Below are 16,696 nucleotides of genomic sequence, written 5' to 3'. Positions count from 1 at the left end.
GGGAGAGGGAGAGAGAGATAGAAACATCAATGATAAGAGAGAACCATTGATTGGCTGCCTCTTGTACGCCCCCACTGGTGATTGAGCCTGCAACCTGGGCATATACTCTGACTGGGAATCGAAGCTCTTGGTTCCTAGGTCGACGCTTAACTGCTGAGCCACACCCGGCTGGGTATCCTCACTCTAAATCTTTATATGGGTAGGTCATTTGAGAAATTGAGCATTTCCTTTGTCTGAATTTCTCTTACATGAATGTAAAATGTAATTCTTTTTCCTCCCCCCACCCCCCCTTTTTTTTTTCAGAGAGAGAGGAAGGGAGAGTGATAGAGAGATAGATGAGAAACTTCGGTTGGCTGCCTCCTGCATGCCCGCTACTAGGGATCAAGCCCACAACCTAGGCGTGTGCCCTGACTGGGAATGGAACTGGTGACCTCTTGGTACATGGGTCAACACTCAACCATTCAGCCATACCGGCTGGGTTCTTCTTCTTTTTTTAAACATAGAAAAGTTTTATTTCATTCAGTTCTTTATTCAGAGAGTTCCAGAAATTTCCTTATGAAAGAAAAACAGTATTTCCTTTGCTTTGGCTCTGATAGACAAATTATGTTTATCTCAGAGTGAGAAAAATGTATGGGGAAGAGGCAGCAAATTACTTTTCTTTCCTCTTTCTGGTGATCAACCATGTTTCTGGTAGTTAGTAGAATGTCATTGACTTTAAGTGTTTCTGAGGTAAAACATTTCTCTATTAGGCAGGAGCTGTGGTTTAAAAATATTCTTCTTTTTCTGTCCTTGAGAAAAACTTCCTTTTTCTGCCATCTCCATTTTCCCACATGTAGAGATCGCCTGATTCTCTTGGGTGAAGACAATGATTATCTGGAAACTTTAAATGAAGAGTTATTGTGTATATGACTTTTTGTCTAAAGATTGAACTCAGTTTAGTACTTCATAAAGAATTTCAAAGTGTTTTCATGATTACTCCAGCTGAGCTACTTTTGTTTTAACCTTGTGCCCTTGCCTTTAAAGTTAATGTTGCTTAATGCTCACTTTAAAAAGTTCTTGTTCTCCTGCTATAGATTTATGATGGTAACTATGCCCTTTTAACATTAACCTGTCCTGCACAGCTGAGATATATGTTACGTTAGTACTGTAACCACAATTCTAGACCAGTGGGATTTCAAAAGTGGGTTTAAAACAAAGTAGAAAAGTATAATCAACAAGAGCTACTGTTTAGCCCTAACCGGTTTGGCTCAGTGGATAGAGCATCGGCCTGCAGACTGAAGGGTCCCAGGTTCGATTCCGGTCAAGGGCATGTACCTTGGTTGCGGGCACATCCCTAGTGGGAGGCGTGCAGGAGGCAGCTGATCGATGTTTCTCTCTCATCGATGTTTCTAACTCTCTATCCCTCTCCCTTCCTCTCTGTAAAAAATCAATAAAATATATTTTTTTAAAAAAAGAGCTACTGTTTAAGGAATTTTGTTATTTTTTAAATAAATTACTTTGTTAACCTTTTAGCAACATAAATTTTTTTCCCCCTAATGATGGTGATACTGTTTATCTTTTGTTTATTTAAATAGTCATAGGACTTAACATCGTTTTGGTTAAGATCCTTATATAAGGATAGTACAGGATATATATAATTCATAAATATATAATATCTGTTAAATTTTAACACTGTTCATAGGGCTTTTTTTGTCATTTGGTGGAGAAACAGGTGGTCTTGTTAACATTCATGGTCTAGAAGCCAGCTGCTATTTATATTGTAATTATTAGTAGCAATCATATTTCTAAAAGTAGTAGGTATATTAACAATTAAGTCTAATATCTGAATATCATAACAAACAAACATGGATCTCTGCTCTCAGTAATCTTGTAAGCTAAAGAACATGAGAGTGGAGACTTGGACATGAATTTGAAGAGACTGTCTATTATGTTAGTGGAGGAGCAGTTATGTGAAAATAATGTGAAATTAGTCAGAAGACCTATCTTCTGGTCTTGGTTCAGCCCCTTTGTAGTGGAGAGTATTGTGGGCATGGAGCTGAGCTCTGTGGGCTGGAGTTGCTTCTTCTGTTTGCTCAGGACTCTCACAGAGTTGCTGAGAATCCTGTCCTATATAATAAAACCCTAATATGCAAATCAACTGAAGGGCGGAATGACTGGTCACTATGAAGCGCACTGACCACCAGGGGGCAGACACTCAATGCAAGAGCTGCCTCCTGGTGGTCAATGCACTTACACAGGGGGAGCACTGCTCAGCCAGAAGCCGGCTGACGGCTGGCGACCGCAGCAGCGCTAAGGACCCCTTGGGGGATGTCCAAATGCTGGGTTAGGCCTGCTCCCCTCCCATAGTGCACAGATGTCGTGCACCAGGCCTCTAGTCATGAGATAAGGGCCTTATAAGTTGCCTAGCACTGTAGTGTTGTTTTACTTAGACAGGTGGCGAAATAGGAGGTGGAGGATGGTGGTTCTTTGAGTCCATGGAAGGAGGCAGGAATCCTGGTCTGTGGCTTAGTATCTTTGCATTTGTTCTGATGGCAGAAGTCAATCTTGGGACTGTCAATATACACAGAAATGATCTATTTGTTTTTTTTTTAAAGTATATTTTTAATGATTTCAAAGAGGAAGGAAGAGGGAGAGAGATAGAAACATCAGTGATGAGAGAGAATCATTGATCAGCTGCCTCCTACACGCCCCCCTACTGGGGACTGAGCCTGCAACCCAGGCATGTGCCCTTGATAGAAATCAAACCCAGGACCCTTCCATCTGCAAGCGGATGCTCTATCCACTGAGCAACACCGGCTAGGGCTAGAAATGATCTATTTCTTCACAGTCTGACTCATTTTCTCTGTCAGGCCTGTTCTTGGGGTATGTTCAGGAACAAATCCACTTGTCTGTTTACAAAAAGTCCTGGTGTTGTGCTCGCTTCGGCAGCATACATCCTAAAACTGAAACAACACAGAGAAGATTAGCATGGTCCCATGCGCAAGGATGACACGCAAATTCATAAAGTGTTCCATATTTAAAAAACAACAACGTCCTAGTGTTTCATTAAGCTTGCAACAGATTCAGGTAGTGTTTAAAGACTATCTTTTCCTCGATTGAGGTCCCTTTCTTCTCCCCCTCTAGGATCTGCAGCGCCAATGGATACCGAGGGGTTTGGCGAGCTCCTTCAGCAAGCTGAGCAGCTTGCTGCCGAGACCGAGGGCATCTCAGAGCTTCCCCACGTGGAACGGAACCTGCAGGAGATCCAGCAGGCGGGCGAGCGCCTGCGTTCCCGGACTCTCACACGCACGTCCCAGGAGACAGCAGATGTCAAGGCGTGAGTACTGGTGGGGAAGCAGCGTTGGTGCTGGGTGGCTGGGGCAGGATCCATTTCTTCTTTCCTGTCTTGAATTTGGATTCAGTTTGTAAATGACACACAAGCCAGTTTCTTGGGAACTCAGAGCGAGTTTGTAAACAGGCCAGTAGCCTTGCTTTGTCTCCTTGCCCGGGTTTCCAGCCTGTCTTTCTGACCAAGCTGCGAGCCCATATCCCAAGCAAAGATGAACAGGATGGGAAGGGGCGAAGAGTTTGGTCATGCAGAAACCAGTCACAGCAGTTCCTGCCTGGGTTCGCTGACTGTTGGGTCATAATGGCTCTTGCAAGTATATTAGTCAGTGTGGGCCACGCAGGTGAGTGTTTCTGCCTGTGCCAGTGAGCACTCAGAGATGAGCAGTGTTTTTAAGGGCACTTGGAAGAAGTTGATGCACAGTCAGTGGCGAGAAGCTGTTATGCCCAGATTTCAAGATCCCCAAAAGACCACACCAGGGAGCCAGCCAAGTCTGATGGAAAAGCAAAGGGTCCTTTATTTGAGCTAGCTTGACTCCCCCTCCTGGCCGACGCAGCGACAGGAAGCAGAGTGACCGCTGTGGGAAAAAACAGGGTTTTAATAGGTGGTGGAGTCAGGGTAGGAGAGGGGACTGTGGGCCCTGCCGATTGGCCAGGCGCAAGTCGGTGTCTTGTTCCTGGGTGTGGCTAGCAGAGGCTTAGACTTCCGGGAAGAAGGTAGCACATGGCTGCTGCCCCAACATGGAGGATACGGGGCAAGATGGAGGGCGTAGTCCTCGCCCTTTCAAAGCCATCCAAGCGAGGAGTGATTCTGTCTGCTTATTGTCAGTGACCCCGTGGGCTGCCTCTGAGGGACCTGGCAATGCAGTGTCTGCCAGTGGATTATACAGGAAAGAGGGTGAGCGCCAGGGAGTGCAGCTGCAGAAGAGTGCTGACTGATGGCCGGCCAGTGGCTGCTGCTGCTGCACAACATTGATCGGGCTGTTGATTCCACAGACGTGTGTTTGGGGTCCTCACTGTGCCGGGCCTGGGACTTCTCTGGGGCTCCTACCATCAGTTAGACATGGTCCTTGTCTTCAAGGAGCTTATAATTTTGGGAGGCAGAAAAAAAATCTTGGTGCTTTCCATAAGAACTATGATTTAGTCCGGTCAGCATGGCTCAGTGGTTGAGCATCCACTCTGAACCAGGAGGTCATGGTTTGATTCCCAGTCAGGGCACATGCCCGGGTAGCAGGCTCGATCCCTAGTGTGGGATGTGCAGGAGACAGTCGATCAATGATTCTCTCTCCTCATTGATATTTCTATATCTCTCTCCCTCTTCTTTCCTCTCTGAAATCAATAAAAACATTAAAAAAAAATAGAAAAAAAGAAGTGTGATTTACTGACTACTTAAGATTTGCTTATCCTCACAATGAATATTAGGACTGCTGTCCCCTTATTACATTGAGCAGCTGAGGCTCAGAGAGGGCAAGTAGTTCTCAGATCACACAACTGGTGAGTGATGAGCCAGGGTTCAAACCCAAACAGGCTGACTCCAGAGCACATGCAAAGGGGGAGGGGTGCTGTTACTTGTTCTGTGTGGGAGATGTGGGAAATAGTCGATTTCTGAATTGAACTTGAGAAAGACCTAAGTGCTTTTGTTAACGCCAGAGGCCCTGTGCACGAAATTCGTGCAAGAGTGGGCCTTCGCAGCCCGGCTTTGTCCACAAGGTCGTCCGGAAGGACTTCGGGACAGTTGTTCCGCTGTTCGTCCGTTGGGTCGATTTGCATATCACGCTTTTATTATTAAAGATGAGTACGTTGTTTGGGGTACGTAATAAATGTTGGTATTGGTAAAGTAAGTCAGAGGAGCCCTGGCAGGGATTTTGAACTATCCAACCTTGCAGCTACCTGCAACCAACTGCTCCCCGACTCTGTTCCCCCACACCCCAGCCAGCCGTTAGACATTTCGGCTAACTAGGCTCCTTACTGCTGCTCCCCATTGCCTGTAGTTCCCCCAGTCTTGAGTGTGCAGGCTCTGTGCTGGTGTGCAAGGATGCTGCTGGAGCCAAAGGATCATCGTGCCAGCTGAGTTGCTATAGTTATAATTTAATTGCCTCAGCTTTACAGCCTATTAAGAGCAAAAACGGAAAATGTTTTCTTGGTAACAATTATCAGTCATGCTCTCTTTCTTGTAAATTTCCATTCTTCCTCATCTCTTTTTACCTTAAATTCATTATTTTAGGGAGGAGGAAGTTAGAATATTGAAAGAATGGGTACAAGATGGGGCAGGTGCTTAAAAAGAAACCAAAGGGCTGTTGACTGTATTTTTCCATCTTCTTGCCAGAGACATAAATTGTGCTGTGAATATTTTAGTACAGGATGAGGGCAGAGGAGAGAACTGAGTAAGGAATTTTTTCTTACCTGAAATTTTGAAAGAAAACTGTCTTACAGATTTTAGTTAAAATTAGATTGTAGGTTTAAGATTGAATTGTTTGGTGCTGAATTCTTTAGTTTAAATACACTTTGTTGGAGTTTTTATTTTAGGGAACAGATTTGATAGATTTTTGCTTCTGTTTAATATTTTTAAATTAAATTTTTTCACACGTGAAGAAGAATATGTATGACACATATAAAGGTGTTCATCAAGGGTGAGAGGCTGTGAGCCAAAGCCAGCGGCCGCCTGTTCAAGGTGTATTTGAGCACAGCCATGCTTGTTTATGTACTGTCCATGCTGCTTCGTGCTACAGTTGCTGTAAATAATAAAATGAATGAAAAGATCACCTGTCTCATGATCTCCTTTACTGCAAACTGTTTGGAGCCGTCTGGCCTGTTATTTTATTGACATACTCTCATGTTATTCTTGACAAGTCCCTTACTTTAATTCGGGCACAATCAGAACTTTCTCTCTAGCTACCAAATGCAGTGTTGGTCTATTATTTCAGGTGATAGATCTTTATGGAAAGGTATAAACCAACTATATAAGAGTGTCTAGGCAGTATACAGGGAGTTTTGGATAAAAAATACTCTTTAGTATTTTATGAAACTTACTGAGGTCTTAATCCTACTTTTTCCTCCCTGCCCTATATCCTTACATAGGTCAGTTCTCCTTGGGTCTCGGGGACTTGACATCTCCCACATCTCCCAGCGCTTGGAGAGCCTGAGCGCGGCCACCACCTTTGAACCTCTTGAACCCGTGAAGGACACAGACATTCAGGTAAGGGCTGCCAGGTGCCTGGGTCGGTGCAGGTGGAACCCTGAGCGTGCAACCCAGGTTGAAGGCCCTGGCCCTTTGTTGACCATCTGATTAAGGAATTCCCGATTTCTTTTTTAATTCTCTTCTTCCTTGGATGTTCAGAGAACAGGAGACTCAGCTTTGGAGGTTAGTGGGGAACATTGGGTTATTTTCAGAGTGCTCTGCTAGGCTGAATTTAAGGAAGCAGTTCCGACCTGCACTTTTAGATTATTGTGATTGTGAGAATAGATTTCCTTCTTTGGGCTTAATCCAAGGCACAAACATTAGTTGTATTTTTTCTTGTTTTCTTTGCTAGATCTCAAGTAATTTTACTGTTCGTCTTCCACATTTCTTTTCTACAATCTTGCTTGCATTGGTTGGCAAAGAGCTGGGGAAACTTAGAGTACTATTTACTAAAACCTACTCATCAATCTCTAGGAAGTATTTGGCTACATTAGTGGTACCAGGAAATTGTCTAATAGAGCACTCTACTCTCATTTAACCTAACATGTCACTGGCACAGTTGATTGCTATTTTAACCTAATCAGAAATTGATGTGTGTGTGTGTGTGTGTGTGTGAGTGAGTGTGTGTGTGTGTGTGTGAGAAACACTGTTAAAGAAAAAACTTGAGTGATCCATTTAGTTTTGAGGCATTGAAACTGCATTTGTGTTAGAGTAAAGGGATAGTGGGGTACCATTTTTCTTACTGATTTACCTTTGAATTGAAAGGACCCAGGCATTACAAAGGCAAATCCTAGTACAAATGGTACTAATTGTGTTATTGTTTGGGCTCAATTTAGATTAATACACTCTACCCACTACCCTTCCCAAGAGCTGTTTTAACCCATCTAATGGCCACAGTTCTGTATTTAGTCCTATTCAGAAACCTAAAGCACTGTACTTTGAGTTGAGAGTTGAGTAACTGTAGATATTCTTTATTTTTCCTGTTACTGATATGGTCCCAGAGTATGGAAATATAGTTTCTTTCCAGTACTAAATCACATTTGCCTGTTACCTTAGAGTTACCTTCTTATTCCCATGTAATGTAATCTCAAAATGCCATGGAGCCCTAGCCAGTTTGACTCAGTGGATAGAGCGTTGGCCTGCAGACCAGAGGGTCCCAGGTTCAATCCCGGTCAAGGGCATGTACTTTAGTTGCAGGCTCCTCCTCAGCCCGGGCCCTGGTCAGGGTGCATGCAGGAGGCAACCAACCAATGTTTCTCTCACATTGATGTTTCTCTCTGTCTTTCCCTCTCCCACTCTCTCTTAAAAACAACAACAACAAAAACCAATGGAAAAATACCCTTGGATGAGGATTAACAAAAAACCCCCACAAAAACAAACAACAAACAAAAATGCCATGGATACATACTTGTCACTTAACTTTTTTTTTTTTTTTTAGTTTTAGCTATTCCCCTCCCCTCCTTGTATTTCAACTGCTTGATACTCTATAAACAAATACTTATAACAGGGTTGAAGTGAGCGAATGGGATAAGTGCTCAAATAATTAGGATACTCACCATATATTTTGGGGAGTACCCCAATAGTTTGGAAAGACATGGCACTTGATGTCAGATAGGTTGTTGGTTGTTTGTTTTTTATGTTTAAAATACCAAGGAAGTTGTTGTTTTTTTAAAAAACGAACTGCTTTTTAAATTTTCTTTGGCATATTTACAGTCCATATTTGGAATACTCAGCCACATTTACTGATGCACTTCACCAAGTCCCACTGATGTGGTACTCCATTTTTTGCTTTGAGGTGTGAATGATGGGCTCCTGAATGCATTGAGTCATAACAGTCATTTATTCTGACCCTCTACTTCATGCATGAACAGTCCCCTTCAACCTCCCATTAGATGGCTTCCTAGCAGTGCACGCTTGGTCACATTAGTGTGTTTTGATTTGGAATGAGCATAGCTAAGAGTTTTGGTCCTTACCATTGGGAAATCTTTGAATTTTTAGAGGAAGGTTGCCTCCATTTCAAAATTTTACCTCTCAGTTGGGCTTTTCTGGAATACCTTCAGAAATGCAAAATGTCAATTCAAGATAACTTTTGATTACTTGGGATTTAAGTATCTAGACCTGAAGTAAAGACTTACTAGTTTTCAAACAAGTCCTCTATTGACTTCATCTTCTTGCCGGCAAAGGCTTTAAAGGAGAAAATTGAACGTTAAAAGGGCTGACACTTGGGCTTGATCTGAGATGGCTCTAGTTATTAGTAGGGATTAGAAGCTTTAAGTTGCATTGTGTGGCTCAGCTGACCTATGTTCCAACTTCCGGTCTGCACAGTAGTGTCATGTCCTTGTCTGATTTCTTATTTGTAAGTCAAAGGTAAGAACCAAGCCAGCTTTTGCCCTTGGTATGGAATGGTCTTTCTTTTAATTCTTCTCATAATGTGTTCATTATCCAAGGAGAGTTAAGTTGGAAATCTTCAGTTTTTTTGTTTTTAGAAAATTCAGACATACTTTTTTTTTTTAATTGATTTTTTACAGAGAGGAAGGGAGAGGGATAGAGAGTTAGAACCATCGATGAGAGAGAAACATCGATCAGCTGCCTCCTGCACACCTCCCACTGGGGATGTGCCTGCAACCAAGGTACATGCCCTTGACCAGAATCGAACCTGGGACCTTTCATTCCGCAGGCCGACGCTCTAGCCACTGAGCCAAACTGGTTAGCGCCAGACATACTTTTTGATGGACATTTTTTCTCATTTATTTAACAGCTTTATTGATATATAATTCTCATTTCTGATGGATTTTTGTGTGTGAACATTTGTTTTCTAGCCAGTGTGATTTTTGAGGTGAGAGTACACAATCTCTTGGGCCGAGTAGCACACAGAGTGAATTTATGACGTCAGTTTATAAATTCATAAAAGGAAATGCTAGAGGATCCTTTATACTAGTAGATGCTGCCCAAGACTTTATACCATCCGCTGTTTGCATCACTTATAAGCTTGCATCTATAGATACATGGATAATCCTTTTCTGTTTGGTAAACACTGATCATATTTCCTTCCCTTCCTAATGGAGCTTGAAATTAATGCAGGTCTTTTTGTTGTTACTTTTTGTTTGTCATAATCAGTGACGTTGATTGGCATGAACTGAGAATACATTTTAAAAACATTGTTGTCGCCAGCAAAGGTAACATATTTTAAATGACACTTAAATATAGGCATGGCTGACGCTAGAGGAATTTTAAAAAATGTTTATTGATTTTATTTTTTGGAGATGGTCATAAAGAAGGCCTACACATTTGCGAAATAGAGGTGGAAGAGCAAGAACTATTAACAGGACATGTTACCGACACGACTATCCCGCTGTATTAAAGTGACATCAAGGTGCTTGCGAACACAAGTCCTCTCACCGAGACCCACTTGCTCACTTCTGTCTGTGGAGAGAAATATTGAGGGCACATTGCACATCTTTATTATGATCTGAGCAGACCTAATGTACCATGGCTGACGTGTACTATATAGTAATAAAGTGCAGATTTACACAGTTCAGTTATAGTCTTGGCTTTCCCACTAGATTGCATGTATATTTCAAGAAGGCAATGGAGAAGTAGCCCGAGTTAGTCATAAAAATGGGAGCTGCTGTTTCTCAGCATTAGACCATAATATTTTCTAATGACACTAGATCAAGTAGAATAATATTATTGCTAAATGCATTGCATTAGATTCCTATGGCTGCCACAACAAATTACCTTGAAATTACCACAAACTTAGTGGCCTAAGCATTAGAAATTTTGGAGGCCAGAGTTTGAAATTAAGGTGTTGGCAGCAGCATGCTCCTCTCCGAACACTCTAGGGGAGAATCCTTCTTCTGGCCCCTGATAGCTCCTGGCATTCCGTGGTTTGTGGCAGCGTAACTCCATTCTCTGCCTCCATCTTCCCAGGTTTGTTCTCGTGTTGGCAAATCTACGTCTTCTTTTGTAAGGGCTCTACTGGTCACTGGATTAGGGCCTACCCTAAATCCAGGACGATGATGTGTTTGAGAGATTTCTGTAGAGACATTTTCCAACTAGAAACAGTCTGCTTTGTATTAAATACCTAGTTTTTAGGGTAAGTATAAGTAGGATTAAGTTGTACTTTTCTAAGGTCGGAAGAGCTAATTTGGGCGTTTGTATATTCAGCCAAACAGTGGCCAAACCTTTTCTTTTTTCTTTTCTATGTTAGGCCTTTGCTTACCACCTTCCTTTAGCGTGGAGTAGTGCCTTTGTAATGCCCAAGCCCTAACTTCAGTCTAACACTCTAAGGCTTTCCTTAGATGCCACCCCTTTAATAGTCTTTTTAGCTCTCTCCTCCCCATGACCTCCAAATTTAGTGTGTTGGCTTTACTGCTTAAGAAAAAACAAAACTTTCTGAATGTTCCCTCACAAAAATTTAGAATGTGTTGTTGGAATTGATTTAGCAGCCAATTCAAATCTTAGATAAGTGAAAATTTAGCCTGTTCTTTAGAAAAAAAAAAATCCTATACCAAAGGTCTTCATAAGGTCTAAATTTCCAGATGAAAGTCTGTCCTGTGTAGTAAAGAGAAAACGAAGTCTTAAACAGAATAAAATGATTATGTGAAAATTAAAGTCAGGGAAACTGATCTATGACATATAAGACTAATGGTGTAGTGATAATTGACTTGTTAAAACCTTGTTTTGCTTACCACACTGTGTCTATAATAAAATATTCATTATTTCCTTCCTTTTTTCTGTTCTTGGCCTTGGAAAGGTAGAGTATGCTCAAACCACTCTTAGCTTATTTCAGTAATCAGAAGAAACTAAATGGCTTTGGTAAGTATAAAAATGAATCACACTGGTGGCATAACCCCTTCTTGTTATATAACCTAAATTGTTATTTTCATGGTTTATCTCTTAACTTTATATCTTCGGAATTAAGATACTGCCGCTTAAATGCAACTATATATAACAGCTAAGAGGAAAAGTGGTTGTGCTGTTTGCTAATTATGTGTTTGTGGCACTGGCAAGTTCTTAGTAGGAATTGGTTTCAGAAATCCCATGGTAATTTGTTGGAAAGAGGGTCAGACTTGCCTAGAATGATCAGCGGCTCTTCAGGAAGATTATAGGTAAAATGTAATATTGAGGGAAAAGCACAGTAAGCTTTCCCTGGCTCAACTCAGTTAAGGAAAGTGCATTCTGCATGGGTGAACTGTAGCTTAATTCCAGGATTATTTTTAAAGAAATGTAGTTGTCATTTTCTTCTGTTTCTAGAAATTGAAACTACTAAGCGTGTGTACCAAGGAGAGAGGTCTTACCAGAGCTGCTTGAGTAAATTTAAGGAAGAGATGAGGTTCATCCATAAGACTGCATCTATTTGCATACTGATAATTTATATAACAAGTCTGAGAAATAGTCTAAGTAGGAAAAACAATTCTTCCATATTGTTTGTGCTGTTGATATGCTTGAGCAGGCTTTTCTGCACATAATGGTGACCAAGGCCAAATGGAGTATTAGAAATTCTGAATTGGTGGACTCTGAAGGAATAAGACTTTGCTCTTTAAATGTTTTCACATCTGAAAAGATGAGAGACTATGGCATGGAATCTAATAGTGCAGAGGTTTTTATTTAAGCAGGTGTGTTTGTTGACCTCTTTTGTTATACCGGTATTTCTCTTGCCCTTAAGGGAATTTCATGGTAACCTTTCTCGAGGTTTTAAAGGACTTGAATGGATATTTGAAGCTTGCCCTTTCCCAGCTTATAACCGCTGCCTGTTCTGGACTTAACCCATAGCTCATGCTCTTGGGTTCACTAGCAAATGAATCCAGTTCTCACTGTATCCAAATTCTGTTGGAGAGAAACCCTTTCCTGGAACAAACACCAGGTACATTTTGGGCCAAGACTCCATTGTAGAAGCTGAAGTGCATGTGGAAAAGACACATCTCGCTGTGCCCGGTGTTCTTGTTCAGGGCAGCCATCGTGCCAGGCTTTGTCTCCTGAGAACACCGCAGTGTCCACATTTCCCCCACTTAATAAACATGTTTTCTGTTCCTTGTCATTAAATCCTGACCCAGTGTAAATCTCAGAGCTGATAACAGCCGGTAAACATGTAAAGAAGAAAAAGTAATTGTCTTCCCAGAAGCAGGTTCATGTGCCATCCTGTTCTGTGTTTATAATGAGGTTGTCTAATGCTGATTGCTGCGGTCAGTACTGAAGTGATTTAATTTTTCTGCCTGCATGTGATAAGGGAAAAGGTAGGCACTGTGGCTGGTGCCAAAGTGTGCAATTACATTAAAGTCTCCTTTGACTGGAATTAAAAATGGTAACTCTGGAAATAAAATGGATGTTAAAGGCTTTGTTTGTGGAAAATGTGAAAAATTGCTTTTAAGTGAGCCAAGGATATGAGATTTCAGGTTTTGACTTGTCTATTTACTCTTATCCTGAATGCAGGGCTCTCACAAAGCAAATAAATGGGTGCTGAATGTGTTTGGAGCAAGTAGGAAATGACAGGCTGCTTTGTCTTCTTAGAGGTTCCTAATATCCTGTAGTGAGCAGGAGAGTATCAGTTACCAGCTTAAAGAACTTGGAATGGTTCGGGAAGAGTTTTCTGGGAGAAGCCCAGGGCTAAAGTATTTATCTAACAATTCAATAGAGCACTTCAGATATTGGCCAGGCCTGGTGCCTTTGAACCAGAGCTGAGTCATCCTTCCTCCTTCAGAGGTGTCTCTTAACTTCCTATTCTATTGATGCCCCAGCACTTGGGAGGTGGGGAACATACGTAGGCATCTTCAGTCTGGTATTTTTAAATTGCCTGGTTTCAGGAACCAGGCATGGGCACTGTTTGATACTGGAGTAGGTGTGATTTAAGTGAGGGTTAAAACCTCCATTGAATGCATTACTGTAGACCAATCTCTTATTCCCAGGTGGCAGCCCTTGACCCTGTGTGCTGCTTTGATCTGCTTGCCACAGCGCCGTGTGCTCCATTTCCAGTTTGCAATGTCAAATCCAAGCTTTGTAGGCCTGCAGCCTGAAGTGTCTCCTTCCATTGGTGGTGGTTGCAAAGTGTGGCTCCTCAGTTACAAAGCTGTGCACCTGGGTTCCCACTGTCTGCACTAAAAACCCACAGTCTGTGAAGGAACTGAGAGAAGGGCTCCAAAAGGGCAGACCCTTGGTTTTGCCTTTTTATTGATTTGTGTGGTAGGGACCAGGAAAAGCAGCTGACAGGTAGGGTGGGCAGCATCCTCTACTGACAAGACCTGTGCTTAGAATTTCTCTTGTTGCAGAGCTCTCAGCGCCAGCGTGTATTGCTTTCTTTTCAAGCGTTTCTGTTTCACAAATGCTTGCTTCCATCTTGCACTCCAGACAGAGAGGTTGAGCAAGTCCCCCAAGCCCAGGTGGCCGGCAGTCCCTGGTCTACAACACTAACGATTTGCAGTGATCCTTTGGGAGGCACATGCCACCTTCCTTATCCTGGAGGACCAAAGGGTGAGCCCTCTCCTCACTATGGAGTGGCTGTTGAGGCCGAGACGCCATCAGCAAAACCCTGCCTGTGCTTTCCAGAGAACAGCAGCGCTGGAAGCACTGCGGCCGAATCTGCTGAGCAAGGCCAGGTGTGACACTGCTCCCATGAAATTGTACAGGAAGAACCCTTGTCTTAGAAAACATCTTCACAACTAGGACTGTGCCGTTTATAAAACAGAGGGGAGGGTTAGGTCAGCAGAGCATACGTGGGTAGTGCGGGTTTACTGGTTGATTTATTATTACTGACCAATTTGGTATATTTCTTTGAATGGCATGAGCAAAAGGATATGGGGGACAGTGCTCCACTCCCTTTTCTTTAAAAAAAAAATTATTTGTCTATTTTAAAATGCTGTCACTCTCTTAGGGACAGGTGCAAACTGCTGTGGAAGGTTATAGTATGCTTGATCTGCTCCAGTTACCAAAACACACTGGTGTGATATTATCTGGGAGTACTTTCTCCTCTCTTATTAGATCTCTCTTATCCACAGTGCGTATCAGTCTGTTTCAGCAGATCCCCTCTATAATGAGCAGGGCCTGGCGGATCCTTGGAGGTTTACTGGCATTCGTGGTGGCACTTGGCTGTGCGATGGGATTCCACACTGCCCAGATGTCTTCACGAAGGAGTATGGTTCATTCAGAAGGTGCTTACGGAATCAGTGCTTCTCAAACAAGCTCCTTCCCCCCAGCCCCCATTTTATGTCAAACTGAGAGATAACTTTTATAAAATAGAGTAAAAATAAATTGACCAGGAAAAATGAAAAGAAAGACATAAGATATAAGCCCTAGTTTTTAAAATTAAATTCAATAGATGTAAAATGATTCTGTGAGATTGCTGTAAAAGTTTCTAAATGCTCATTCTGTTTTTGTCTTTACCTTTTAGACTGGGAACAAACCATTTGCGGCTGGTACCCCTTCAACCTTACTCAGAGTAGTTCTAGTTTAAAAGCTGTGCTTTCTCGCTCCCTTCCCCCTTCCCTTCTTTAGTTTAAGTGTTCCCTGCTGTTATAGTGAAATATGGCACCAAAGTTTGCATTCCTGTCTTCTGTTTTATGGCAGCTAGAATCAGGGAGGCAAAGCTAAGATTTACTGAACATTTATTATGTCCAGACACTGTACCGAGCACTTTCTGGGTTTCCTCATTTAATTCTGCTCAGTAATAGCCTGCTGTGGATACTATTGCTCACCGAATTTCACTGATGAGGAGCCTAAGGCCTCAGACTCAGTGGTTCTCAACCTTCTGGCCCTTTAAATATAGTTCCTCATGTTGTGACCCAACCATAAAATTATTTTCATTGCTACTTCATCACTGTAATGTTGCTACTGTTATGAATCGTAATGTAAATATCTGATATGCAGGATGGTCTTAGGCGACCCCTGTGAAAGGGTCGTTCGACTGCCAAAGGGGTCGCGACCCACAGGTTGAGAACCGCTGATTTAGAGCAAAGTAAAGAGTAGAAAGCCCTCTCTGGGTGTGGCAGGCATTGCTCTTATTTGCATAAGCTTAGTAATAAAACAATGTTGATTAAGGGAGAAGCTGGAACGTGCTTTCCAGCTGGCTTTGGGGGGAGCTGAGTTTTACAGAAGGCCAAACCTGCTTCATCCCTTTATCTTCTCCAGGTGCTTGCTTTTTTGTCATGCTTTTCTGCTTTCTGAGCTGTCAGTTTAATTTTCTGTCTAAAGCTCAGCCTGTTATGTCTCAGGTTTACTGCCCTGCAGGTACACAGTAAAGGATTTCTGTGAAATCCTGGAGCAGCTTTTAGATTTGAAATGCCAAGGCTTTGTGCTTTGAAAATTGGTTGTGTGCAGCTTCTGCTTGATCATCTTTGTTTTCTTTTGCCTCTGAAGCTGAGCTTGAGTTAGAAGGATGATGCTAGAAGCAATTTAAAGGGCACATCGAATTTTTACTGTAATTCTGAACTATTGATTGTTGACTTATTTGTAGGTTTAATGCAGACCCATTTCCTTACTTAGCGTCTGACTGGCCATTAGGCTCTGGCAGTGTGCCGGAATGCTGAAATCTTGAATCTTATAATATGATTTGGCTGTCTAAGGGAATTATGTGTGTTTGCTTTTTAAAGATACAGACAAAGCCCTCAACTTTGTGTTTGCTCCAGAAAACAGGAAGTAATTTTCTGTATACAGCAAAGTTATTCATTTCTAGGAGACAGCATGGAAGTGCGGAGTTGAATAGAATGCTAACTGAAGCCATACAAATTGGTATCCTTTGGATTAACTGGCTCTTTTAAATAAATGCAAACTAACATAACAGAATTTCAAAGAGAAGACCAAGCAGGGAACCAAAATGTCCAGTTAAGCACTGCCGTGTAAGTGGCCCTCGGCATGGATCTGGTGCCTCTCTCTAGAATCCAGCTGAGGGGCTGGTCGTGTCCTGCTTACGGAGGGAGCTGGGCTCAGGGTGGTTGGAGGAGAAGTAATCATTGTCCATTACAGACTTTCATTCTCAACTTGGACACCCCTCCATTGGAACCCAGAGCGAGTCTCACGTCTTGAGTGAAGGCTGAGGGAGTTAGATGACAAGGAAACATTACATTTAGGATTTTGAGAGTGTGAATGAGAACTGAATGGCTTTAGGAGGAAAATCCACTTTTCTCCCTAATTACAACACGAAGACATGCTTACTTTAGAGAACTTGAAAAATGGCTCCATGGCGCTTTCTTGATGGCTGTATTG

The 16,696-nt window shown here is 42.3% G+C and overlaps 1 protein-coding gene across 3 annotated transcripts in view; it reads left to right on the top strand.

Annotated features, from left to right (window-relative positions):
• The first annotated feature begins 3,107 nt into the window (after positions 1–3,107).
• The window catches only part of NUP93 (nucleoporin 93kDa), a 74,244-nt gene continuing 60,655 nt past the window's right edge, over positions 3,108–16,696 (top strand). For 2 of the 3 annotated variants that reach the window (XM_014545553.1, XM_014545554.1), the window contains exons 1-2: positions 3,124–3,316; positions 6,403–6,520. In XM_014545553.1, the coding sequence (XP_014401039.1) occupies positions 3,138–3,316; positions 6,403–6,520 (297 nt within the window). In that variant the 5' untranslated portion in view covers positions 3,124–3,137. Of the gene's footprint in view, positions 3,317–6,402; positions 6,521–16,696 lie in introns of all 3 variants that reach the window. The other variant, XM_005873535.2, reaches the window with a different exon arrangement.

Source organism: Myotis brandtii, unplaced genomic scaffold (assembly GCF_000412655.1).
Source record: "Myotis brandtii unplaced genomic scaffold, ASM41265v1 scaffold411, whole genome shotgun sequence".
Lineage (NCBI taxonomy): Eukaryota > Metazoa > Chordata > Mammalia > Chiroptera > Vespertilionidae > Myotis > Myotis brandtii.
The sequence above is the reverse complement of the archived record's forward strand: the minus strand, read 5'-3'. Positions and strand labels throughout refer to the sequence as shown.